This window comes from Nuphar pumila, chromosome 3 (genome assembly GCF_984573655.1).
Source record: "Nuphar pumila chromosome 3, dmNupPumi1.hap1.1, whole genome shotgun sequence".
Lineage (NCBI taxonomy): Eukaryota > Viridiplantae > Streptophyta > Magnoliopsida > Nymphaeales > Nymphaeaceae > Nuphar > Nuphar pumila.
In genome coordinates this window covers 141,898,786-141,926,322 of record NC_143251.1, presented here as the reverse complement: position 1 = coordinate 141,926,322, position 27,537 = coordinate 141,898,786, and the positions used below count along the sequence as shown (strand labels likewise).

At 38.4% G+C, this 27,537-nt stretch overlaps 1 protein-coding gene across 1 annotated transcript; it reads right to left on the bottom strand.

Moving 5' to 3' along the window:
- Positions 1-638: 638 nt before the first annotated feature.
- On the bottom strand, positions 639-27,522 carry LOC149844158 (GDSL esterase/lipase At4g16230-like). The gene is made up of 6 exons (XM_090001045.1): positions 27,450-27,522; positions 10,797-10,988; positions 10,548-10,678; positions 7,439-7,684; positions 1,056-1,311; positions 639-971 (listed from the first exon to the last, which is right to left on the bottom strand). Exons 1-6 carry the CDS (start codon positions 27,520-27,522, stop codon positions 748-750), a joined length of 1,122 nt encoding a protein of 373 aa, XP_089857171.1. The 3' UTR covers positions 639-747.
- Between the last annotated feature and the right edge of the window lie 15 nt (positions 27,523-27,537).

The following is a 27,537-nucleotide window of genomic DNA, read 5'->3' as shown; positions in this document are numbered from 1 at the left end:
TCAGAGAAAGAAAAATAACAGATACGCCTCGCATTGAGATTCAGTTTGTGTTTTGTTTTCAACGATTTGGAGTAAACATGAATATCAATTCTTCTAGTTTTGCGGTGGATTTAAAATCCAACACTCCTAACTAAGAAGGCAAGAGCACTTGTGGGCAGAACCTTTTTAGATTTGCTCATGGGCAAGCATGAATACTCATTTCCAACAACCTTTTTTTTTGTTCATGGGAGGCAAACATGAATACTCGTTTCCCACAACCTTTTTAGATTTGCTCGTGGGAAAGCATGAAATTCGTTTCCAAAAAGGATCCAGATCTGTCTGCCAGTACTTAAAGAAATAATGTATAAATTGTGGTTATCAGTCCAAAACAACTCTCTCTCTCTCTCACACACACACAGTGCAAGGGCCTTTTTTTAGCAACAGCATTTACCATATAAAGAACTAATCATTATTTGTTGACTTATAATGGGCAAACTTACAAGAACTTCTACTTACTGTTTCCCACTGCGCACAACAAAACTTTGCCAAAAGAGGAATTTGACAGACACCATCAACCTCCTCCAACAGGTGCTCAGCTAAGAGAAGAGAAATCACCTTCATCTTTCAATTTGACAGACACCATCAACCTCCTCCAACAGAAGAATTTCTATAGGAACAAAACTGACCAATATGGTATCCAATTGCCAAAAAAAATACAAATAATACAAGAAAGAAATAATGAGATTGGTTCAACGCATAACCAATATATCAAAGATAAGCTAGTTTGCGGATGTTAATCGGATACACATCCTCGGGACCACCATCCAGCACTCTCTTTGTGATTATCGCATTTGTGGCGTCAGACGGATGATAAGGATCCCAGAACACATATTTTGATCTGTCAGAACAAACTTTCGACGTCGGACCGCACGGAATCAGACCTCCAAATTTCCCAGCTACATGGCAACATGCATAATCTGCAGCTTCAAATCCTGTTGATATTGGAATAGTCAGGTTCAGGAAGAAATGTTTAAAAAGAAATTACATGTGAGCAGTTGCAGATCATCAAAACATACCATAGCTGCTATAGTTCAGAATAATATCTGCAACAATGCGGTAAACATCTGCATAGACAAAGGTGGCCCCCTTAAGATTTGCACTCAGATCATCGACGACGAGTCGCAGGCGATTGTTGAAAGATTGTGCCATTTCATTTGGGAAAGCAACACAGTTGGGTGCTGCCAATGGATATAGTTCTCTCAAGTATGGGATACAGCCAATTGGTCCCACATTTGCCACAATAATCTTTCTAGCATCCAACTCGTACAATCTCTGTCAATGAAAAGACCATGGAAAATACCGGTTTTGGTAAGGCAGCAACAACAGCTTAAATTGTTACAGTTATTCGGCAAAACCATACTAGTAGTTTGTAAGAAAAATGGGTGCAGTGTCTTGTCAAGAACTTCGGGTAAGATGGACCAAATAGCCCATACTGTTAATCTGGTTCGATGGTTCTTTTTCTTTAGATGACTAAGTCCTGCTTTGAGTGAACTACCTACTAGGGCAACGGGTGTGCCCCAGTTTTACACTGCCGGATAAGCTGTAGGTTGGGAGGGTTAACCAGCACCGCCAGGTCTGTTATTCCGGGGGTGGTTTTCTCCAGTTCTCATCGGAAAAAAAAAGTGAGCTACCTATGACATGGTTGACTCATTAGGCTTTTTGCTAGACTGTTCAGGTTCGTCATCAATATGATCTCTCTCTCTCTCTCTCTCGCCCTTGTCGCCACTCTCTGTCCTCTCACCCTCTCAACATTCCCAAACCCTAGGCCCCATCTCCGGTAACCACCGTCGCCGGCCCTCTCTCTCCGGCCACCTCTATCGCTGGCCTTCTCTCTCAGTCTAGCCCTTTCCCCCATTGTCGGCCCTCTCTCTCCGAACGGCAAGCCATCAAGTCCACCTCCAACCTTCTCCACCTCATGCAACAATCCTCCCCTTCACATATTTGTTGTCCATCCCCATTCCCGGAACTAACATGACCCGAGGGATTGAGGTGACGACGCTGGTTAGGGGGCGACGTTGCGTCGGCTGACAGTGAGGCCTTCCCCCTACCCCCAATCCCTCTTCTCTCCTCTCCCTTATCTGCTGCCCCTGTCGCTCCCCCTACCTCTGTTGCCCCTGTCGCTCCCCGTCGCCCTTGCCATCATTGATGCACCCACTGCTGCTGTTGTCCCCACCTCGCCTTCCTTTACAAAAACCCTCATTGAACCCCATATCACCCTATCTCAACGGAAGTCACCTGCGTGCAGGATCTTCTTTTGTGGGAATCCATCTTGCCTGAGTTGTTCCACCTCGTTGGACGCCACCGAACCACACAGTAGCAACAACAAAATGAGGAGACAGGTTGTCGATCGTGGTTTTGGCGTCAGATCTAACGATGGACTCTCGCACCTTACTAGAACAGACGCACGAGATCATCCAGTAGAAGGAGGAGTGGTTCGACTGCCGCTCGTCGCTCCTCGGCGACGACTTCTCCGACCTCAACCAGCTCTAGGCCCTGCACCTCAAGGGCTTCGACAAGTAGAGTCGTCCGATCTTTAGGATCGTCAGCAAATACTTCCCTGGTGATGGAGCAGTTTCCTCCCCGAGGTGCTGCTGTTCTGCCCACCGTGGGTGCCATTGCTTCCGGCAATGCTCAGCCTCCCTTGCTGATTTTTTGCCTAGGCGTTCTGCGAGAGCTCGCACCCCTCAGAGTTTTGATGGCTTTCAGCTATGAAGGTGTTATGCTGGAATATCAGGGGATTGAACTGTCCCGACAAATGTCTGTTCTTGGCAAGCTAAATTCGTCAAAAAAAATCAGATCTCATTGCCCTATGCAAAACCAAAATGGTTTTAGTTTCTCGCTCTATTGTTTTCGAAATTCAGAGAGAGGCCGATTTCTTTTTTAAGCCCACGGTTCACTACGTTGGTGGTCTTCTTATCATCGGTAAGCCTTCTCTGGGAATCTCCGAGAATGACGAAGGCCTATTCTCCCTATCGTTTGCTCTCCCCTTGAAAGCAGGGGTCTCCCATGCTGTGGTCACTTTTGTCTATGATCCCAACCGTCCTCACCTTCGCTTTGCTTTTTGGACTGATTTGAGCAGGGTTCTTGGTTCTTTTGGGGAATTGCACCTTCTTATGGGATCCCGTCTCTCCATCGGCATCTATGCGGAATTTCCAGGATTTTGTCCAACTGCACCAGCTCTACCCTGTTCCTCCCACCGGTGAGGCTTTCTCGTGGTCTAATAAACGATCTCGTCTGTGCTGCAGACTGCTAGATCATGTGCTCATCTCTCCGTATCTTCTGGTGATCCTTTCCGACATCATCTACTTTCTTCTTCCTCCTTCTATCTCTGACCATAGTCAGGTCATTACTCGTTGGGGAGAAGGGTTTTCCTCTACTAGGTCTTTCATCTTTGAACAATGGTGGCTGAAGGAGTCGGATTTCGAATCTGTGGTCTTCCGTTCGTGGAACAAGCCTTCCAATGCGGTTAGAGCTGCCGCTTGTTGCCTTGCGAAGCTCTTCCACCTGTCCCCGCGACATAAAAGCTTGGCTTCAGTCTAATAGCATCAGCAAATTCCAGCACCTGGAGATCTGAGAACAAGAGCTATCTGTCGTTCGTCACTCTTTGTCGTTCCCAGACTCCCTTTCTGATTCATCTATTCAAAGCTTAAAAGCCAGATCTGCTGAGCTTTTTCTGCTTTTGCAATCCTGACGGATCAAGGATGAAATTCGATGGAAGCAGCGATCGAGAGTGCATTGACTTTCCACTGGTGACAGCAACACCAGAATTTTTCACTCTTTCGCATCGCACTGGCATAGGAGGCATGTTATCCCTTCTATCTCCATTGAAGGAGTAACCTATTCTGCCGACAATGTCATCCCCACAATTTTTCTCTACTTCAAGGCTCTTTATGCTGCCCAACCCTCTGTCGACGACTCTATTGATCCTCTCCTCATTCAGACTATTGACCTAGCCCAATCCAGATCCATGCAATCTCCGTTCACTGACGATGAGATCTTTTCGGTTATTAAAGACCTGTCAGGTTGGAAAGCTCTTGGCTTCAACGACTTTCCCGTGGACTTCTTCTGTATCTTTTGGTCCTGCACTAAGAATGACGTTATCAAAGTCTTTGCGGAGTTTCATCGCAATTGTTGGCTGTCGGTCCATACACATTTAGCCATTGTCTCTCTCATCCCTAAGGACGTGGCATCCTCTGATATCTCGAGATTCTGTTTTATTTCAGTTTTAGGGGGGCTCTATCGCATTATTGCTAAGGTTTTGGCTAACAGGCTCAGAGCCGTCGCTTCTCGGATTCTCAGTTCACTTTTATCCTCCTTAGGTGGATTCATCACTCTTTCATCCTGGCCTCGGAAGTCCTGCACTCTTTGAATATCAGCGGCCAACATTTTTCTCTCTCAAGCTTGACTTCCATAAAGCCTTTGACTTGATTAATTGACCTTTCTTATTCCATATGCTTGATAACTTTGGTATCGATCGTCGTTTCTCTCGATGGGTGCGCGAGCTGGTTTCAAATGCTCATTCTATGATTAAGATCAATAGAGTTAAAGGCTCCCAGTTCAAGCTTAGGCGCGGTATTCGGCAAGGTTGTCCTCTTTTTCCTTTGTTATTTAATGTCATTGTTGAGGGTCTTATGGTTTTGTTCAAGAGGGCTGCAAATTCTGGCTTTATTAATCCCCTCGGCATCCAGGAATTCCCCATCATATTCTCACCTACGTTGACGATATGATCCTCTTTGACCGTACCTCCGTGCAACAAATGTTGAGATTCAAGTTTATCCTTCAATTTTTCGTCTCTCTGTCGGGTTTATCTCTGAACGACAGTAAATGCTGCATGTCCATGTTCAATGCTCCCCCTTCCTTGCTGACCATTGGGCAACATATTTTTTTGCTGCGCTACTTCGGATCCTCCAATTTGCTATCTGGGTCTCCCTTTGCAACTAACATGCCTCCCCCTCAGCCGCTTGGAATGTCACTCTTCAAAAAGTCCAGACTAAAATTTCCTCTTGGAAGGCTTCCTACCTTTCCATCGTAGACAAGCTTATCCTCATCTAGCATGTCTTATCCTCTATCCCGGTATTCCTTATGTCTATGTTCTTGATGCCCTCGGGCGTGGAAAAGAAATTCTCTCGCTTGATGGCGGATTTCCTCTGGTCTGGTTGTCATCCTCAGACTAAGCGCCATCTAGTGGGTTGGAATTCTCTGTTTCTCCCTAGGTGTATGGCGGGTCTGAGAATTCTTGCTCCGAGACTTAAAAGTATGGACCTCATCGTGAAGCAATGTTGGATGGCACACCGTCCTGACAATCTGTGCGCTCCCTTACTGCATGCTAAATATGGCTCCCTTGAGTCATTCTTTTTTTATCGTCGTCATCACAAGCTTCCTACTTCGCACCTGCGTCGCATGTGACTTAAAGCCATGTCTTTTGTCCTCATGAATGAGGGTGATCCCGACCCTGCTGCCCAGCTTTTGCATCGGGCAATTGCGCCTAGCGGCACTTTCTGCACCAATTTTTTTATCAGTCTCTTCTTCCTCCTGGAGTTGACGGGCTACCTGAGCATTTTTTATGGGCTAAAAGCCCAACTTCGTATTCTCGGTTCTTAGCTTGGTTAATTTTGCATGATCAAGTTTAGACGAACAACTTCCTCAAAAGAGTGGGTTTTTAGCTTCCGAGTCGGTGCGTCCTGTGCAATGCGGCAGAAGAATCCACCTATCATCTGTTTTGGGCCTGCCCCATCTTTGTGGATCTCTTCAAGAGTACGTGGAACAAACCTGATGTCAACGTGCGACAGGGCTCCTTTGCGCTCGATCTTTTGTGGGGCCCACCACAGTTGCAAGAGATGGCAGTTGATCTGGAGAACTTGGCTCCTCACTACCTGATGGGCTGTTTAGATGACCCACAATAATACGATATTCTGTCAAACTTCGGTTGTTTTCAATAAGCTCGTGCATTGCATCTTGGCTGATGTATACGCAATTTTGTGCCTCTGCTGCCCTGGTCTCCACCACCTTCAACCGCCCTCTCTTCCTTATGACCCTGGTTGAATTTGTTAGATTTTCATTCTTTTTTGGACTTATGTCCTTATGTTTTTTCTATTTGTTTTCGTGTTTTTGGCCCTTGGTTTGGGTCTGCTGTTTGTTTGCTCACGAGCTCAACATTTGTTGACCCTTTGTCATAGTAATGTTGATGTTTCGTTCGGCTCTCTCTCTCTCTCTCTTATATATATATATGTTTGAGTAACCCATAACATCAAATACTTGAGTCATCCGATGCATTAAACAGTATTTTGCGACAATTAAGAACTGCCGATAAAAGGTCATTTTTTGAATTTTTTATGTGCAGCACGCAGTCACGCATCCGAGGGTCGTTCAGTGATACTCGTTTTCCTTTATATATATATATATATATAGCTCTTAAGCAGTTTTAAACATGCTTATGGTTTCTTTTGCTTAGCCTAAATTTGAATTTATGTTTGTCATTGCTTGTTTGCTAAAAATTGTGCATTGGATTGAATTAGTTCAAGCAGAAAATTTGATTTTTTTTTATCAGCAAATTTTAGTGTCATATGAGACTAGGGATGGCAGTGGACCGGGGGACAACGGGGCTCCACCCCGCCTCGCCCCGTTTGAACCGGGGATGGAGGCGGGGATGAAGGTTAAAGTCTATCCCCGTGCAGGGATGAACTTACTCTTTTCTTCGCCCTGCCCCATCCCCGTCTCAATCCCCGCCTAGCCCGTCCCTAATCCTTTAAGGGATGACTATAAACTAAGGATAAACAGCGCCCCGCCCCGCCTTGCCCTCGTTTGAACCGGGGATGGAGGACATGAAACGGGGATGGAGGCGGGGGTGGAGGTTAAAATCCATCCCCTTGCAGGGATGGAGGTTCAGATTTTGAAACGGGGCGGGGGTGGAGACCTTGTCCCCTGCCCGATCCACTGCTATCCCTATATGAGACATTGACTTTTGATTACACTAAAAACACATCTAAAGCCTCATTTAAAGAATGTTCTCCACAAAGTAAACTATATAGAATACATATCTAAGTTTGAATTGAGAAAACACACACACACACACATATAGGGGTGGGCATCGGGTCGGGCTTGGACCTATAAATTAGGCCCAAGCTTGGTCCCGTGTGTGTGTATATATACTATTATAATATAATATACATTATTATATATAATATAATAGGACCCCCGGCCTGGTCCATTAGCAGGCCCGGCCGGCCCGATGCCCACCCCTATATGTGTGTGTTTAAGCCATATAGGACAGCTCAGGAGATAAGACGGTTTAGAACCTACGCATGTATACACACAATGCATGTGCACCCACACAGGCATGACATCAAATGGAAGGAAATCAGTTTATTCTAGTTTATGAAGGGAAGAGTTGAGAAGATACTGTTAGCTGAAGTGTGTATCTCGATATTAAGCTCTCTATAAATGCTTCCGGAGTTAATATCGTCCTCTCAGACAGTGCTGTAACAGGAACTAAGTAGTTATTGATGAAGTCGTTTGCACCGATTGTTACAGAGAAAATTGAGTTTCTTAATATATCCAATGCTAATTCCATTCCCAGGCTTGAGATCAAATCCTGCCGAGTGTTGGCTAAGTTGTCGAGTTGTGCATCTAAGTTGATTCGACCAACCTGCAGAATTGAGTGACTAGATTCAGTGGAGATTAGGTAATCATTTTTCTCTGATCAAAGTAAACTATGCTTTGGAAGACAAGTTAACAGTAAATTGAGTGCTATAATCTACTACGTTTGCCAGAGGGCTGAGAAAAGAGAGGCATGAGTTCTACAGTAGGGCTCATATATTGGCTCTTGACTTGGAGAGCAAATCAGAAAGAGTGGTTTTCACTCTAATCCTGGCAATGCTGTGGTTATTGATGCAAGCTGAAATAAAAACCAGAATAAGTTGGCCTCCCTAATTTATTTTTTTTGAATTTATAACCCGAAGAAACCGCATCGGGCACAAAGACCTGAACGCGCTGGCTCAGCTTGCCATACCTACTGTTGTTGTGCCGACAACATAAAACTCCGAGGCTAGACCCTTGTAGCCTCCCTAATTGAATCTTGACAACGAAGACTTTTTTTTTTTTTAAGATAACCAGGGAAAACCATTTCACTCACTCGTGAGCTCATTGGTGTAAAAACCCCAGGTCCCCCTTTCCCACCAGAGAGTACACCCAACTTCAACCTTATAGTAAAGGATGCACACCTAAGGGTTTTGAACTTGTGTCATTCCTTCAGCTTGGAACATTCACGAGTCACCCCTACCAGAGCCCTTGTGGGCACAACCAAGACATTTAACTGACCGATAATCAAATGAATTGAGAACTCATACAGTGGATAGTCCTTTTCTTCTCTCTTGGGTGAGAGGGTTAAGAACTAGGAAAATTTACATATAAAAACACCTAGAAACCGGATAATCAGAGAAACCAAAAAGGGTTGTAAAAAAAATCTTTGAAATGGGTAAAACTATGTTCAAAATGGATTTTCCTCAACTAAGAGGAGGATCCATTTTGATAGGATCACCTGTTAACTCAAACAAAGAACCTTAAGGTGTGTTTGATTGTTTGTCCAAGATTAGAAGGAATAGAAAAACATAACAGGCAGAACACATGTTCTGTTTGTTTTGTAACAACTGTACTACATCCAACATTTGTTTTGACTGGACATGAAGTTGTGTTCCTTGTGTTTGGCATTTGATTTTTTACGTTGTGCGGACAACTTGGACACATGGATAATGGGTCGGATAACTTTATTTTTGGATTGTACGACTTGATCCGCCCCACAATATGCGTGTTTTAACATGTTTATTATGGATTTTAGCCCCAAACATGGATTTTGCAATGGATCTAAAAACTGTTTAAAATTTGGATAATTTGAGAAAATAATACGACTAAATATTTTTGTGATATATACATGCTTTATCAAAGTCATACTGGATCTAATTATGAGTCCATCAAAAAATTATTGATTTTATCCCTGAATATGGATATCAAACTGGATTCAAGTACCAAAAATGTTTAAAATTTGAGTAATTTGAGAAAAAAATAAGAATTCATTCTTTTATATATACAAATAAAAAAACCATAAATAAATCATAAAACCATAAAATGGAAGAGAATAAATCATAAATAAACTATAAAACCCTAAAATATGAGAAAATAAATCATAAATAAACCAAATAACCCTAAACTATAAGAAAAGTAAATCATAAAATTAAATATAAAAAACCCTAATTCAAACCCTAATCAAAGAAATTAAAAAAGCTGATCAAATAAAAGAAAAGCCCTAATCAAATTAACTATAAAAAACCCTAATTTAAGAAATTTGATTCAAAGCCCTAATCAAAGAAAATTCATCATCAAATTAAATATCAAAAGCTCTAATTAAAGATATTTGATTCAAAGCCCTATTCAAAGAAAATCAAAGAAAAACCTAATCAAACTAAATATAAAAAAGCCCTAATTTAAAAAATTTGATTCAAAGCCCTAGTTAAAGAAAAGGAGAGAGAGAGAGAGACCCCCTCCCCCAACTTTTTTTTTAATCCATGTTTCCTGTCCCCATTCTCAATGTAGTGGGTGGGAGGTTGAATCACCGTTCCACGGATGTGCATCCACTGCGTCCAATGTTTGATCACTGCGGTGTCCTGCAATACGGGCGATCAAACACACCCACAGGTAACACAGTGTGACCTGTAGTGGTCCACATTATATCCCCTAAAATGACATACGTCAACATAATAAGAGGGAAAATCATGAAAACTGCAAGAGAATGACTTCAGAAGGAAAATTGATAGTGAAAGAGGGTATGCAAGTAACATGCGCAAAATATTCAACATTAGAATACCAAGCATACAATGAAAAGTAGAGTGCTGTCAAAAAAAAGAAAAAGAAACTGTATCTACTTCATCAATCACATTATTCAAAACCTATACATTGAAGCAGGAGCACTAAAACAGTCACCGACTATTTTGGTGAGATATAACGGCCGAAATTAGGACTCTAAATTGAATGTTTTATGGAAGAACAAGGGGAGACAAGATATGGAGCATTAAAAATAGAAAATGTGAAAAGAAAAAAGATGTGTGCTTTTACTAATCAAGGAATATAAAGGTCTATCAAAAATTGATCTCCAAAACAAGGTGACAACTGCTAGGCCTGAAAACAAACACAAACAGTCATACCAAACAAGAAGGAACCCTTCCACCAACAAGATGGTATTGTCAAGTGCATAATGACTTTTGCCTCCTCTGTATCTAACAAGACAAAAGTTTTTTTTTCTACTTTTTTAGAATCTGTAATAGAAATTTTCAAGCAGTGACCAGGAAGCCAAGCATCTACACTCATTAAAATGGTTCAAATCAAATATATATGGCTCTTGAGAAACTAAAGTAATCCACAGCAAAATGCAGATTTCTTCTATAAGAAACAGAAAATAGCTCCAGTTTTCCATGACATTATTTTGCAAAGTAAGCAAAGACATGGTGGATCAAACTTACAAAGATCTTGCCAGTAAAGTTGAGGATTCCTCCTCCACCAGAAGCATAGTTGACCCCATGTAATACTGCAGCTCCAGTTGTGGTGGGATCCAAATAAGGAGGAGCAAAATTGTTCACTCCTAGCTCTTGTCCTGCTCAGATACTTCAAGTGTTAAACCTCTGAGCATATACCTTTCAAACACGATAACTTAATCATGGAGGCCAGAAAAGAGACTGAAGACTACAACTCAAAACAAAAGCAAAAAATACCTAGGATATCTGGGATAGTTCTTCCATTGGTATACCGACCAGTGGGCCTCCCAAGATCTATCCCATTTGGAAGATAATTGGCCTTTGATAAAGAAACAATAAAATTGTTGTTCCCTGAATCAACCAATGAATCCCCAAGAACAAAACAAGCGGGGAAATAATGTGCAAAGCAGACCCCAGATAAAAGGATTCCTGTAATGGCAATGCAAAGCTCAAAAACGAAGCAATACCAAGAAAAGGAAGCCATTACAGAGGCAAAGAACTTAACAAGAGATCCCTGTAAATTTCTGTCCTCAATGGGAAAGGAATGAAACACAAGAAAAAACCAAGGAAAAAAGTATAAACCAGCGGTTTATCACCAATTCTCAAAATCGGGGGCTTGAGCTACCAATTGAACCTACATATAAAAGGAAACTGAAGCTAGGCATAAGTCAAAGACAAGTACTCACTATTTAAAGCCGCCCAATTTAACAGAAAATATTTTCAATGCAAATGAGTAGTGTAAGGTTCAGTGATAATTTAGAAATAGAAAATATAAAAACATTAGCAATGATTTCAAAAAATTTCTGTGCTACAATTCTGTGGGACCGCAACCTCCACTCATCTAAACATTAAATGCACAGGCTTAACAGGTAAGCAGCAACCAATGAAAATAATAGAAACCCAAAAATCTCAAAAACCAAAACAAAATCAAAACACACACACACACACACAACAACAGCAACAACAAAAAAGTTAACACCTTTTCCTTTTACCAGTAAATGGGCATTGAAGATTCTCAATCTAGAAATAAAACACATCAAATTGTGCAATACTTTTGAAGTGCGCAGCAGCTGTTCAATAAAGCCGAATAAATGGGCATTGATAACTCTCAAACAAGAAATAAAATTTATCAAACTTCTGCCATGCTTTTGATGTGCCTACTCCCTAGCAACAGCTCAAACATCCAACCAAAACTAGGAAAGCCAGCCAAAGCAGATAAAAAATTGACTTGGGCACTTCATACTTCCAACTGCATTTATGAACAACCAAGTACTCAAACCGAAGCCCCTAAGATCCAAAGCCCACCACTAGAAAGTGGAAATACAAAGGCCACGCGGCCAATAAATGAAAGAAACAGCTTCTGTGGATCTTCATTGGCATTGAATGGATCTGTACGATCCCACCAACCCCACTAAACAGCCTGTGAGTAAAAATCTTGATCTTGGTGGGGGTACAAAATGAAAAAGAAGCCCCATAATCAGGGTAAGAGAAACTCTGGGAGTTTTCAAATTTATTTCTGATGAGGGTTCTGGTGGGAAAGTTGGCATCCATTCAAATTTAGGCCTGGGATTTAGGGAAATTTTAAAGATTACATTCTGACCATCATGGCGCATGGCATTTAATTTGGTTTCTGGACTATCAATCAGAACCGATGAGATGGTGACCTTTTTCTTTTTTTTTAATATTCATGGTTTTTTCCCTATGTAATAGTGGAAATTAAAGCATTGTAACACGTTGGAAGAGTTGTCAACTTGTGACTAGCGGAGCAAAGGCCAGGGTCTATAAGGATTCATTTGATTTATATTTTAGTTCTTGTGTTTGAATCACTGTATCGTATTCATATTTTGACGATAAATCTTATTTTTTTAAAAGTTTATTGGATTAGGTAATTTGTTTTCATTAGAATTAGATAAAATCTCACCTATTTATAGACTGAACAATTGATAAATCAGTTATTCTCTTTTTCCTTTAATTTTTTGTTTTTCTCTTTATTTTTTGCATTTTCTTTTATTTTAAGATTTTCTTAAATAATTAGTAGAGATAATCATAGTTGGGTAGCTTCTTCGTAAATTGGATGTTGAATTTACATTTAAGTGGTATCAAAGCGAGGGATCACCTAGATCTTATTCGAGGGACAATCCTATTAAAATTTTAGATTCGTTAAATGCAACTCAAAAAGTGCATCGATCGATCATATGTCCCATGACTATCAGGATCAACGACAATCATGATCGTCAATAGCAGTGTTGCATGATTGTATGACCTATTTCAATATTCACCCATGACGACCACCGCAACCAGCTATACCACAATGGTCCAGGAATGACTTAGGCATACTCATCTCCGCCACCCTAACCCATCCCCTCTTCTTTCTCTTTTTTATGGTCTCCTTTATCCCCTAACCATCACCAACCACCTTATAACGCCCCACCCACTATTGTCGTCCGTCAAACTGTGGCCTTAATTTGGCTACCCTAGACCGTCGGCCACCGACCATCATTCTCTCCTGTGCACCACCATCTTCTCTGACTCTTCCCCCTTTTGGTCCTTTTTTTTCTTGGCAGCAACCCAACCACCAGCCGGCCTTGCCACTTCCGCATTCACCCAAAGTTGAAGTTTTATATAGCATTGAGGCATTTGCTACCAAATTGTGTCTTCTAGAATTCTAGAGATATCAATATCCAATTGACATCATTAAATGGACCCGAGTGATGGATGACTTGTTCGAGCGCTATCAGTTTCCAGATTTTTGCAAAGTTATAATGGCATCTACTCAACTCCATTTGGTATTCAAGATGTGGTGGTTTGAATTACAGAAGAACCATGAGAGCAAAGGAATGAACAAAGATCTTAAATGGGTCAAGGAGAAGCAATTGATACGGGTCAGGTTTGTTGATCAACTACCCCTCACTTTTGACCTGAAAGATACCCAAATCAAATTAGATACCACCTTGGTAAAGTCTATCCCAAATGAGCTTCTATTTAAATCCATTCAAGACCTATCCAAAGCCTCAAATCCAATTAAAAATGATTTAGATCCAAAATCTCTTGATAGATCCAAACCTATTTTAGTGAATCTTCTTGAACTGACCTTAGGTCCCAAAGATTCAACCCTAGATCCACTTGACCCAATCCAAGGTGACCTTTCACAGATCCTACCCATATATATTCAAGATCCAAACCGTAATAACCAGACCCAAGAATGCCCTATATCCTTATTTCACAACCCAAACTCATTTAAGACCTTAAACAACTTAAACTAAATCTTTATGGGTTTTCACAAATAGCTATGGATGATATACCTTAAGAGTGGATCCATATTTTATGTCAGTCATGTGCGCTAGATCTGTTTGATCCATTTTACTTTGGGGGCATCTCACTTGACTTTGGTTGGTTTAGAAAAAAAAATCATGCTTTCAATATGCATGTTGAAATAGATCTTGTTTGGTTCGTTCATCACTGAGATCTTGTTCCATATTGTGGGTCTATAACCTACAAAGTAAAACAAAATTAAAAAAGGCGCAAGTGAAATCCAGACTTTAGAGCAAGTCTTCTCCAACCCCAAGAGAATAAAGAAAGAGCAGAGTAGAAGGCCGAGGTCTATAAGGATCCATTTGAATCCATTTTTATTTTGAATTTCTATTTTGGTTCATGTTTTTGGATCACTATATCATATCCATATTTTGATGATAAATCTTATCTTTTTAGAAGTTTATTGAATTAGGTAATTTTCTTTGATTAGAATTAGGTAAAATCTTACTTATTTATAGATGTAGGATCTCTGTCAGTTGAATGAGATAAATTAGTTATCCTTTGTTTTCTTTTTATTTTTTGCATTTTTCTTCTATTCTATGATACAAATAAAGAGAACATACAGACTTTGTTGCTCCATGGTGGCTGGTGCAAACTAACTTCAAAAGGATCTTCTTGTAATATATGATCCAAAGTAAAAAAGTTCAGCTATAAATTCTTTTGGATTCAACTATAACTGATCAGATCTAAGTTTGTACCACTTGGGTCAAATGGAAAGGAGCTGTCACTTATGCAGGACAATTTAGTAGGATATTGGGATAAATATGGGTCAAAAAAATGGTTTTAGATGGGCCTAAAAGAGTTGGATTTGATTGGGTCGGGTGCTGAATTGGATCCAGGATCATGGAGTTGTGTTTTTGGATCTCAGAAGGCCCCTTGAATCAGGCTCCTAATATCCGAATCGAGTAGGTTTGTAGGGCAGCTGCCCTCCATATGTTTTTCGGCTCCACAACTGACAAACTGTCAACCAAAAATGAGCCAGGTGGTGCAGAGGCACACTCAAAGTGTGTCATGTGATGGCACTTGATCCTGGCTCGAGTATTTGACTAAATCTAAATCTATTTAGTAAGGTTTAGTAAAAGAAACAATATGAGAATCTGAATCCGAGTCTGAATTTGACTAGCTTTCAAATCTGATTACATGTAAATCTGCTATTTAGGCTAATCGGATGTAGCTTTTTGCAGCCAAATTCAAATTTGACTCTGAATCCACTTAAGCCATATCAAATTGTGTAGGATTCAATTATGCTGACATCCATATCCAATTTGTCCTGTTTCTATACTTTATGTGTCACTATCACAAACTTGCATGATTTTAAAGTGGTCTGCATAAAGTCTAACCTTAATTGTGTATATATTCTTCCTCTTCAGGTAGACATCAGTTGTTATTTAACCATATTCTTTTATTTTTCTTTATTGGGGTGCTGAGTTTTTTGTTAAGTTGGCAGAAATGCAGATAGTTAAGGGAAGTGTACAACTCATTTCTAGATGGATTGCCCTCTTATGCATCTGTATTAATTTCAAAGATCTAAAATCAATCTTCTGATAATGGTGGATGACTTCTTTTTTTTGGATTTGTAACCCGAAGAAACCACACCCAGCACGAAGACTTTGTAGCGCCTGCTTAGGCTGACATAGCTGCGGTCGTCGTGCCAGCTGAGTAAAACTTTGAGGCTAAGATCCCTGCCCCAGGGCCAATACTACTCATTGGCTTGCACGCTTGCAATTAATATTCTGTGGTGGATTCAAAAGTTTCCCTTAGTGATAGGAGTGAATCTAATTGCTGCAATTTCCACCATGTAAAACCTGCCCAAGTCTGTCTTGTTTGGCCAAGTCTAGGAAAGATTCATCTGCAACCTGGTGTGTGTCAGATTGGATTAGAAGGGCCGGGTCACGGGCCACCATCAGGCTTGGCCCATTTTAAAGGGAAAAGAGATGGGCAGGGCCCGGCCCGTATCCATTTTTTACCAGGCAGCCTATTTGACTGACCCACAGCCCGTCCCCGGTCAGACTAATCTGAGTCATTGTATGAGCCAAGGAGGTTCGTTGACATTTGAATGAACCTTGAATTCTTATTCAAAGAATCTAAAGACTACACAAAGCACAAGTAGGTCCTGGATTAGGTTGATTAACTTGGCTAAACCTAATCTTAAAGCAAGCAAATACACAACTTGTCTAACCTTGACAAAATATGAGCTAGGTCAGCTGGATTGGGCCCTAGTTGGAGTAAAAAAAACTCAGTCTTGTCGGATCTTAGACCCTGTCTTTGCCACATCTTGATCAGTTGGGAAATTGTATCAGGTGGGCCTATAAATGCATCTAGTTTAGCCATTATTTTGCCAGCTTCTTGTGTGCAACTGGTAGCTGAGGCATTTAACGCCACCAAATGAACAGCCATATTGTGTCTGGTCAAATTGACTCAGTCAGGGGCCAATCTCAGCTGGATCTAGGTTGAGATCCAAACCATGTACATGAATTGTTTGCTGGACTCCAACTAAGTTGAAGATTCACTAGCCTCAAGGGGTTTGGGGTTGGAAACGGGTCTGATTCAAGAATGAGAATTTGCAAGTTTTGGATATCCTGGATTTGAACTGATTCTACTCCCCAAATGTATTCAAACCATTTGCACCCTTAGGTTTGACACAGTGGGAGGGGCTTTGGCCACTAGATGGGTGTTAGGGTTCCATTTTCACTAGTGTCACCCCTTCATCATGCCTAAACAAGACCTCTATAAGGGTGAGCAGTGGCGTAGGGTAAGCAACAAGTTTACACTGTTGGAACAGTGGCTGTAATTAAGGCATGTTTCTCTTGGTTGAAAGTGAAAATGCTGTTTAAAAGAGATGTGCTGTCAAAATCTGGTAAGAAATTGAATATCACACAAATGAGATTCACTTTCTAAATCTCACTTTTGGGTTTTGTCTCAACTTATTTTTTAAGAGGCAAATGTTTTTTGAAAGTTTTATGCCAAAAAAGTTTTATTTTTTTATTATTTTTGGGTACTGTTCAAACTAAGTGAATCTCATGTGATTGAACCAAACATACCTTTGTCTCTGTCCTGAGGATGGTTTTCTTGTTCCTTAAGAAAAAAAAAAAAAAAGATTGAATATTCACTGTACATGAATGATTGAGACTATCATCCACCCGCTGCCAAACTTCATCCATCCGAAATGACAGAGAGATTAGCAATGCAGGATTTTGAGAGATAAAGTGCTAAATAATATGCTGGAAATTGGTTGGTTCTGAATTAGGATCCCACACCATTGTGGATCCATTTGCACTAGATATGAGTCAAATTAGGATAATAGTTAGATATAGGACTAATAAAACATGATTCTGACTAGGGGTGGCCAACGGGCTACCCATGGTCTCTCTCTCTCTCTCTCTGTATATATATATATATATATATATATATATATATATATATATATATATATATATATATATATATATATATATATATATATATATATTACTGAATAAGAAACCTACTAAATGAAACATGTTATTGGATTTTCTTAAATTTTCAGTATTTTTTCTAAAATTCTGACCATAAGTATGTGATTTATATTCTTGTTTTTATAAGAATCACTTCTTGAAGCATTTGATTATGATGCAGGGATATTTGACGGCATTCTTTCTCCATCAATAGGACTTTACATATTGAATTTTTATTATTCATTTAGTGAGCCACATGTTTTGGGTTATGATTTTTTTATTTTAAGATGCATTTTTGAAAACGCTAAAAATCAACACCACAGTACTTTGTAGTGTAAAGTTTTAAATGTGTCTATATGTCATATAAATCATATTTCTTACTAAATAAATTATAAAGAACAAATATATGATGTCAAATCAATGAGATGCCTAAGCATTGAAGAAATAGAGTTCGATCATCGTTCATTGTAGATTTTGGACTTTTATTTGATTGAACGCTTTTCTTTTCTTTTATATATATATATATAATCCGATTTAAATTTGGTAATCCATATTAAAATTCCATGAGGACAATTCCATTAATTAAGTAGACTCAATAAAGCTGATATCTGAATTGAGTCCTCCCTTTCATGCACATGCCTAACCGTAGGGGTGACCTAAAGCTTCTTTTTTGATGGGAAATTAAAAGCGAGGGCAGATCACACTGAGTGTGACGTTGCACCTGACCGGCATCGGGGTTCTGCCTGTCAGCTGTGGGACCCAGCAGAAGATGAGGGCAGATCAGGTGCAGGTGATTCCCACAATTATAGCGCCTACCTTATTTATTGAGCAATTCCATACGTACGAAATCGAAAAGCACTCAATAATTTTAAGAATTAATTGATGATACATCACGTTTCCTTCTCAACAGTATACAAAATGCTATATAAAAGTATAAAAAGATAGTAATAAGTGCACAGCATTTACTCATTTACCCAACAGCCCACGTAGGGGTGCCAATCGGGTCGTGTCGGCGGGTTGGCGGGTCAGCATACCTCAACATGAACCCGACCCGTTTATTAAACGGGTCGGCTGTGGCAAACACGAACCCGACCCATTTATTAAACGGGTAACCCGACACTACACGGTTAACCCGTTTAATAAACGGGTGGGGTCTGGTAAACGGGTTGGCAGGTTAGCGGGCGGGTTGGCGGGTCGGGTTCAGGGTTTTACATTGAAAAGTTTACGGGTTGGCAGGTGGGTTCAGGTAAATGGGTTGACCCGACCCGCTTAACCCATTTATTAAACGGGTTGGCATACCCCTAACACGAACCCGACCCGTTTAATAAACGGGTTAGACAGGTCAACCCGTTTATGACACGAACCCATTTAAGCCAAACTCGAACCTGGCTAAGAAACGGGTTGGCGGGTCATGTCAGAAATTGCCACCCCTAAGCCCACGCAGGGATGGCAGTGAACATCAGTGATGGCTGCACTCAACAGGGGGTGGAGGCAGGGGACAAGGACTTTATTCCTCCCCCATTCTCAAAATTCTGCCCTCTATCTTTGCACGGGTTTTGATTTTAACTTTCATCTTCATTTTATGTTTTTCATCTCTGATCCAAACAGGGCAAGACAGAGCGTGGTCCTGGTTTTCCTTTGGCTCACTGTCATCCTTAAAGAAGTAGGTTGATCACGCTGTCTAGAAGAAAGAGATAAATGAGAGCTTACTGGAGAAGCGGCAGCCGAAAGAAGGAGATGATCATTTTAGCTTTAAGGTTAGAAATTAAGAATATATAAACAAATTATATAAAATTTTATTAAATTATTAATAATATTTTAATCATTTTTACAAACTGTCATAGTTGACTCAAGAGTGGCAATTGCACACTGCCACGGCATGACATCAGACAAATAGTGACAATGAAAACTTCCACTATTTTCAACCTAAATAATTTTTAAATAATTTATTGTAAAAAAATATAATACATAAAAAAAATACATTAACATAACATAAACAACAAACGTAAGATTAACAATTTGCAAATGTCCAGATGATTATAATTTTAAATTGTCTAGAGGATTGCAAATATCTAAACTGCTAAATGTTCTGGATTTATCTTCGACTGAACGGATATACTCTAATATTCATCTGATTTGACATCTGCAGTTGTGCCCTTTGCAACTTGAATTTTTGGGGTCTTGTTGCACACTTTAATTTCACTACTTTGTTTCGACTATCTTGAGAGAAGATAACCGGAGCTGGATCAAGTTTCTCAGGAATGTAGTGATCCTGAACACACAACTGATCCTCAGTTCCTATTTTTCTTTATGGTTCATCCATGCTGTTTCTAAAATTCATCTTTCTCTGATTGAAGCACTTTAACATTCTAATGCACTCCTTGTGGTCATGAGCCAAATTCTTGCCGTTCATAATGCTCGAGACTATGTGGCAGTAGAGTTTCGTTAGTACTGTTTACCAAATTTGGGTTCATCGTCTTTTTTATCCCTGCAATTCTAACATAGTCCAGCTTCTGCAGATTAACTTGCCGATGACATTTTTCTTAACTTATAACGGGAAAGTGAGAGTGGGAAGCAGAAGAGATGAGAGATGCGAGGCACTTTCAAAATTTTAGGAAGCGAGAAGGGCGAGACGACTTAAAAGTGAACAAAAAATCATCTCGAAGAGAAAAAAGTAAAAAAAAAACTCAAAAATGAAAAAATATGAGAAAACAAAGAAAAATTGAGCTTCCCCTAAATAGGAAGCGCTTCTCAAATTTTTTTGTGCTTTCCAATACATTTCGTGCTTCCAAAACACGTTTTCCCATATACTATAGCGCTTTCTATAACTCAGCTTATAACCTCTCTAGTTTGTCGCCCCTGCTTGTACGTGCCAGATGCAGCTGAGAAAGCACACATGTAGCATAAGATATGGCTGCATGTGAGGGAGACTGGCTCAAATACTGTATCCTGAAATATAGATAAAACAATTTGCTGAAAATGTACCATACCATATACCCAGTTACTGCTACCATATCATTTATCTCTGTTTCGCAAATTGAATCTATGTTTCTAACAGAACTCTTCAAATCAAACAGTAGAAGTGAAACTAAGATTACAATAAAACCACAGACCGAAAAAAGGGTCTCCAGTATCCTCTTTAAAATTTAGTTTGTTAATGGTAGAGATATAGTAAGCATAGAATCCCTGACTCTGCAGACCATACACTGCCTACTTGAAAATCAAGATCATTACCGATAACTATTACAGAAAAAGATTCTATCCCATTCCATGATAGCTTTTTTTTATTCACTTTTGCCTATTATTGTCAAGTTGCATACTACTAGTTAATAGTTCAGTGGCACTTGTCAGTTTTCAATAACTCTCAAGCGTTCCTGTGAACAAACCAACCACAAGCTTGGTTGCAGCTGACTCTCAAGTATGATCCTTTATTTCACAACTCACTTGTGTACATGACATGCTGCTGCTGATGATAATGATAAGATGGTGATAATGAAATGATAGAGAGCCATGGCAAAGAAGCTTGTAAAATCAAATTCATCAGCTTACCAAGCATACCGAACAAGTCAGGTCGATCTCAAGGCGCACAGAATCAAACAGTACATATGAAAGAGATGGTTTTCCATCATCAAACCTGACTGAACACTCGTCCAATAAACCAGGAATTGTCTTGGTTTCCCTGAAGTTTATATAAAAAGCAATAAGGTCATTAAGCCGTGGAGAATGAAGGATCTCAATTGACATAGAGTGGAGCGTCCTGCCAACTTCGTCAGTTTCGCACATTCGAAGAGTAAAAAGATCGAAATTGGCTATTTGCGATTTTGGTCATTTGACGGATTTTAATCATTTTTACCGTACAATATCATTTTTCGTATATAAATTACCCAAGAATTTATGATTCATACCGAAGCAGGTTATATGCCCCCCCCTCCCCCCGAAACACGCAGGTGCATCTTCAGGGGTCCGAATGAGCGCCACATATATAAGCACGTACGTGGGGCTTGTATCCCTGTGTGTGTCCGTATCACTTAGTGTCGGAGTTCAGTGCGGTTGCAAAGACTTAAGTACCCTTTCCCGCAATTTCTGTCATGAAACGATGGTTCGAGAAAAGGGCAAAAATGTCCTTCATCCAGAAAAAGGAGGATGAGCATAACTCTTCAAAGTCCAAACGTTTTGTTTTCGCCATAAGCAGTAAACTTTTGCACCATCTGCTATAACAAAAGCTCCCTTTGACGACGCACCCTTTTTCGTCGTCTGCTGCCGTCGAAACACCATTTGTTGTCGTCTACTGCCGCCGGAGCAACCTTTGTCGTCGTCTGCGCAGTGGGAGCATCGTTGCCACCATCAACTACATCTACCTTCTGAGTGTTTCTCCTCCACTATCGGATTACCAAAACTCCTGCCATTTCGGTGAGTTTCGTGTAAGGTTTCGTTATGTAAATAAATCGATTTGTAAATTTGAATGCTAAATCTTACAACTGGTTGTATTATTCATGCTAAATAATACCTATTTTCATACTAAAACAAATCGATTTGTACCTATCCACCTTCTAGGCATCAAAAAATAGTTAGCACGATTTGTTCTTATGAAGACCAAACATTACAATGATATGTACTTACGAAGGTTAAATTTCTACAATGATTTATACATTTAATGCAGTAGCAATTTGTATGTTCGATGCAACAACGATTTATACGTTTGAAGCAATAGCGATGTATATTTATGATTTATGAAGTTATCACGATTTGTGCTTAAGTTTGCTAAATCGTACAACAATGTTTACTTATGAAGCCCAAACGTTACAACAATATGTACTTATGAAGGGTGCGATTTTTTTAACGGTTTTTAAGTTTGAAACATGAATGATTTATACATTTAAATCAATAGCGATTTGTACGATTGAAGCAACAACGATTTATACGTTTTATACAGTAACGATGTGTATTTATGAAGTTACCTCGATTTGTACTTAAGTTTGCTAAATCTTACAATGATGTTTACTTATGAAGCCAAATATTGCGATCAAGGAAAAAGAATCCACCAAGGAAAAGAAAGAGACGATTTGTATGTCATAGACCATCTGAGTCATCAAGTGCCACTGAATAAACATTATATAATTTTTTTATCTCGATAATTATTTATTATAATTCTATAATTCTTTGTTGTAATTCTATAATTCTTTTTTGTAACGTGACATTCTATAAATGTATAATTTTTTTTAATAAGTGTATCACACAAGTGCCACTGAACAAATCATTGTAATGTTCGATCTTCATAAATAAAAATTGAAGAAGCGTTTAACATTGTGTACTGTGGAAATCATGATTTGCTTTTACGAGTTGTCTTCCTATCGCGATTTATACAATGATTGATAAAAGGCTGAAAAGATTTGTACGTATGAAGGCTACGTGCTATCGTGATTTACTTGATACCGATTGGCTTGCAACCAGTTATAATTCTTTGTTGTAATGTAAAATTCTATAATTATATAATTCTTTCTATAACAGATCATAATTTGTTTTTTATAGAGGAAGTGTCCTATCACGATTTATACAACCACAGACATAAAGCGAAAAAGATTTATCTTATCGCGATTTGCTTTTACGAGCTTTGTCTATGTGAATGATATGTTCTATCGTGATTTACACAATGATTGATTCATAAAAGCTGAAAAGAAAAAATAATAAATAAATCGACATGATGTTTAGACTTAATAAAGTACAAATTAAGGTAACTTCAATGATACAAATAGAGGTAACTTCATAAATATAAATCAATTTTGTTCACAAAGACATATCGTTGTAGCGGTAATTTCATAACTACAAATCGACGTGATTTACAATCACATTCATTTACCAAAAATATGAGTATTTAGTTACAATACATCATGAGCAATGATTTGGCTTAGATACAATACATGACCATCATCATCAAAGAAAATAGACATCTTTTTTTTTTCTTCTTTGTTTCGTCTACTTGTGCATAATAGACGGGAGGGTGATGCTGATAACCGATAATAGATCAGTTTCGTCTACATCGATATACTTCATAAGAAATACGCCATGATATTTATTGGTAAAGTACAAATTGAGGTAACTTGATAAATACAAATCGACTTACAACTACATCGATTTAAGTTTTATACTATAACAATATTTTAGTAACAAAGGCAAATCGTTGTAGCGAACATATACGTCACTGCATAAATCGCGATATCGCGATATCATGATATAGCACAAGTTGGCATGTTACTTGATGACTTTAAAGTACAAGTTAGAAACGATTTGTGTTATCGTGATTTGCTTGATATTGATTGGCTTGCAACCAGTTATAATTCTTTGTTGTAACGTGATATTCTATAAATATATAATTCTTTCTATAATCGATCGCGATTTGTTTTTTTTATAGAGGAAGTGTTCTATCATGATTTGTTCATCCATAGATATAAAGCGGAAATGATTTGTCTTATCACGATTTGCTTTTATGAATTTTGTCTATGTGAATGATATGTCCTATCGCGATTTACACAATGACTAATTCATAAAAGGCATAAAAGAAAAACAATAAACAAATCAACACGATGTTTAGACTTAGTAATGTACCTAAACAATACAAATTCACATATTTAGATATTTGAAAAGAAAGTCCATAAATTTTTTAGAATTTTGAAATGAATTAAAATGATATTTTTGTGAATTATTATAGTTAATTCATTAGAAGCTTTTTTCTAAAAACTTATCAGTTGACTAATTAGCAAATTCATTATCATTAATATTTCAACATTTATTCTTGAAAAAATTATGAGAACTTTGCAGAGTATTTGGGTCGACCATAAATGGATATGGAAAGAGTTTTGACTCAGATCAGGGTTTGGACTGGACTAGACCGGGTTTAGGGTTTAGAGTTTAGGTCCAATTGGATTCCAATAAGTAAATAAGGCTTTTGGATCTACTTGAGACCTAAATGGATCTCATGAACGTAAAATAAATTTGTTTGGATCTGAATTCAATTCGAGACCGAAATAGATCCTATTTAAGAAAACAAGATTTAGATTCACTTATGATCTAAATGAATCTTTTTAGTGTACTGTGAATTTCACTAGAATATAATAAGTTTTGGATCTATCTAAATTCTAAATGGATCCTACTTAAATAAATAGATTTTGGGTTTATTTGAGACTCAAATAAATTTAATTAAAATATATATATGTAAATGTGTATCTCTCTCTATATATATTAGTTTAGTTTGGGTTTTGATTTAATGATAGCTAAATAGGTCTCATAACTAACCCAATCCAATCACTCCCCCACCTAAACCCATCATCTCAATCGAATACATCTCATCCCACCAAATCTGTTTGACCTATCGTGGTATTTGTACAACCACGAACATAAAGTGCAAATGATTTATCCTATCGCGATTTGCCTTTACGAGCTTTATCTATGTGAACGATATGTTTTATAGCGATTTACACAATGACTGATTCATAAAAGGTAAAAAAGAAAAATAATAAACAAATCGACACGATGTTTAGACTTAGTAAAGTACAAATCGATGTAACTTCATAAATACAAATCGATTTACAACTTGATATCGATTTAAGTAACAATTGTAAATCGATATCATTGTTTCGTTTATAATATTTTATTAACAGTTGCAAATCTATATGAGTAAATCGTGATATTACATATCAATATCGTTCACAAACACAAACAAAGACATATCGTTGTCGAGGTAACTTCATAAATACAAATCTATGTCCCAATAATTATTTGTTGTAATTCTATAATTCTTTGTTGTAATTATATAATTCTTTTTTGTAACATGACATTCTATAAGTGTATAATTCTTTTTTAAGTTTTATACTAAAATAATATTTTAGTAACAGTTGCAAATCGATATGAGTAAATCGTTATATTACATATCGATATCGTTCACAAAGACAAACAAAGACATATTATTGTCGCGGTAACTTCATAAATACAAATTGACGTGATTTACAACCACATTCATTTACAAAAAATATGAGTATTTAGTTGCAATACATTATGACCAACGATTTGTCCAATAGTTATAATTCTTTCTATAAGAGATCATGATTTATTTTTTATAGATGAAGTATTCTATCATGATTTATACAACCACAGACATAAAGCGAAAATGATTTATTCTATCATGATTTGCGTTTATGAGATTTGTCTATGTGAACGATATGTTCTATCGCAATTTACATAATGACTTATTCATAAAAGCCAGAAAAAAATAATAAATAAATCGAAGCCAAGTTTGAAGGCATAATCATTATAAAATTTATATGCAACTTCCTCATTATTAAACTGCATTCCTTCTACGGGAACAAAGTCAAGTGTACAGTCATGATCGGCTACCTCGTTATCGAATTACATTTCTTTTGTTGGAACATTCAAGTTAAGAGTGAATCCAATGCTTGCACCCTTCTTATCATGTGCATCATTAGTGCACATATTCACTTCTTTCAGTACGTCAATAGTACAAATGTTCACTTATTCATAACTTTCTAATAATTGAGATACATTATCTTCACTGCAACAAGATGATAAGCTCACCACTGTCATAAGCAAGATATCAATTTGCGTTAGCCAGCTCATACATTTACTACGATTTATTCAAGATGCATATAACAACGGATACTGATTAGTTAAGCAAGTCAAAGAAACAATTGAATGAATCACAATATAAAAGTAATAATGATTTGTTATTTGCTTATACTATGCATCGAGTTGTCATTTACAATGCCAATAAAAGAAACGATTTATCGTATACGTGTGTTGACGATAGTTATTCACGTGACAATGATTTAATTATATCTATGACACTGTGAAGCGATTTCAATAGAAATCGCTAAATGATTTGTGATTTGAATACGCAAATCGCCACCGCAAGCTCGCAACAATATAAATTCTACATGCATATGTTTTAAAATCATAATACAAATATCTTACAAATCGACACTAGAAAACACATAATATCTTACAAATCGATATACATATCGCATAATACATTACAAATCGATACGACAATTCAACATAATAGCTTACAAATCGGTATTAACAAACAAAACAATATCTCACAAATCGATAGTATGTTATTACAATCGCGATTTGCGATACATTGCATATACTGAGTGAATGGACGATACCAGATGGGGTAGAGGTACTTCCTTGCATCTGTAACCAAGCATTCTTGTCAACATGTCTCAACGTCCTACAAATATCTTTAATTTTTCAACCATCGAAAAGTCAACATCCACCTGCAATAACAAAACAACTCCTTAATGGCACTCACGACGACATACATTCTTCAACAATAGCATGATGACATGGAAAGGAACTCACGATGCCTTAACGACACTTGTTGAAATGTTTATGCGTCATTATTTTTTTTCATACTGCCTAACGAAAACGAAGAAGAAGAAAAGACTGTAAAAAGAGATGGCCGACAAATCTCCCTATGACGCCCATCAATGATCGAACTAGTCGATCGATTTATAGTTATCACCACGAGGTATGAACAAACTCGATAATGTTTTGTAACACAAGGCAGGAACGAAAAGGCCGTAATGTGTTGTAACACAAACTAAAAGTCAAGGCGGGAACCTAGATTCTCAGGAATGTGCAGAGCTATTTACGAGAGAGCATTAATGTCATATGCATATCTATCTTACATGAGGATATTTTCGTCAAACGTATATTTATCTTTTTTACACATTATTTTATCTTTTTTATATGTTATTTTATTATAAAATCATCATGAGTAACATTGGCATATGAATTATTGCAGGTCCCAAGATATTCCTCTATACACCCCCCGAACACACTAATCTGTCTTAGGGGGGAGAACACACAACACCCTGTCGATTCTTACCGAATAGGACACAGCTAACACATTGAGGCTGTCGACGGGGAGTTGAGATCAAAGAAGCGGTTTAGTGACCTGGCTAAGTGCAATAGCCAATCAAATGACAGCATTGCTGTGCTGTCATTTGATTGGCTATGGCACATAGCCGCTCCCTGGAACGTGTCGGGTATCCAAGAGCAGTTGCCCTTCGGAGACCACGGCCATCATGGCAGCAACAAACAACTCTCCCCTATCTCAGCCATTCACTTCTCTGTTTCTCCCTCCTCCCGAAACCGTTAGCGGGCACCGTACGACCGTAGATCCCGGCGATTCCTGGCATCCCTCCCATCATAAC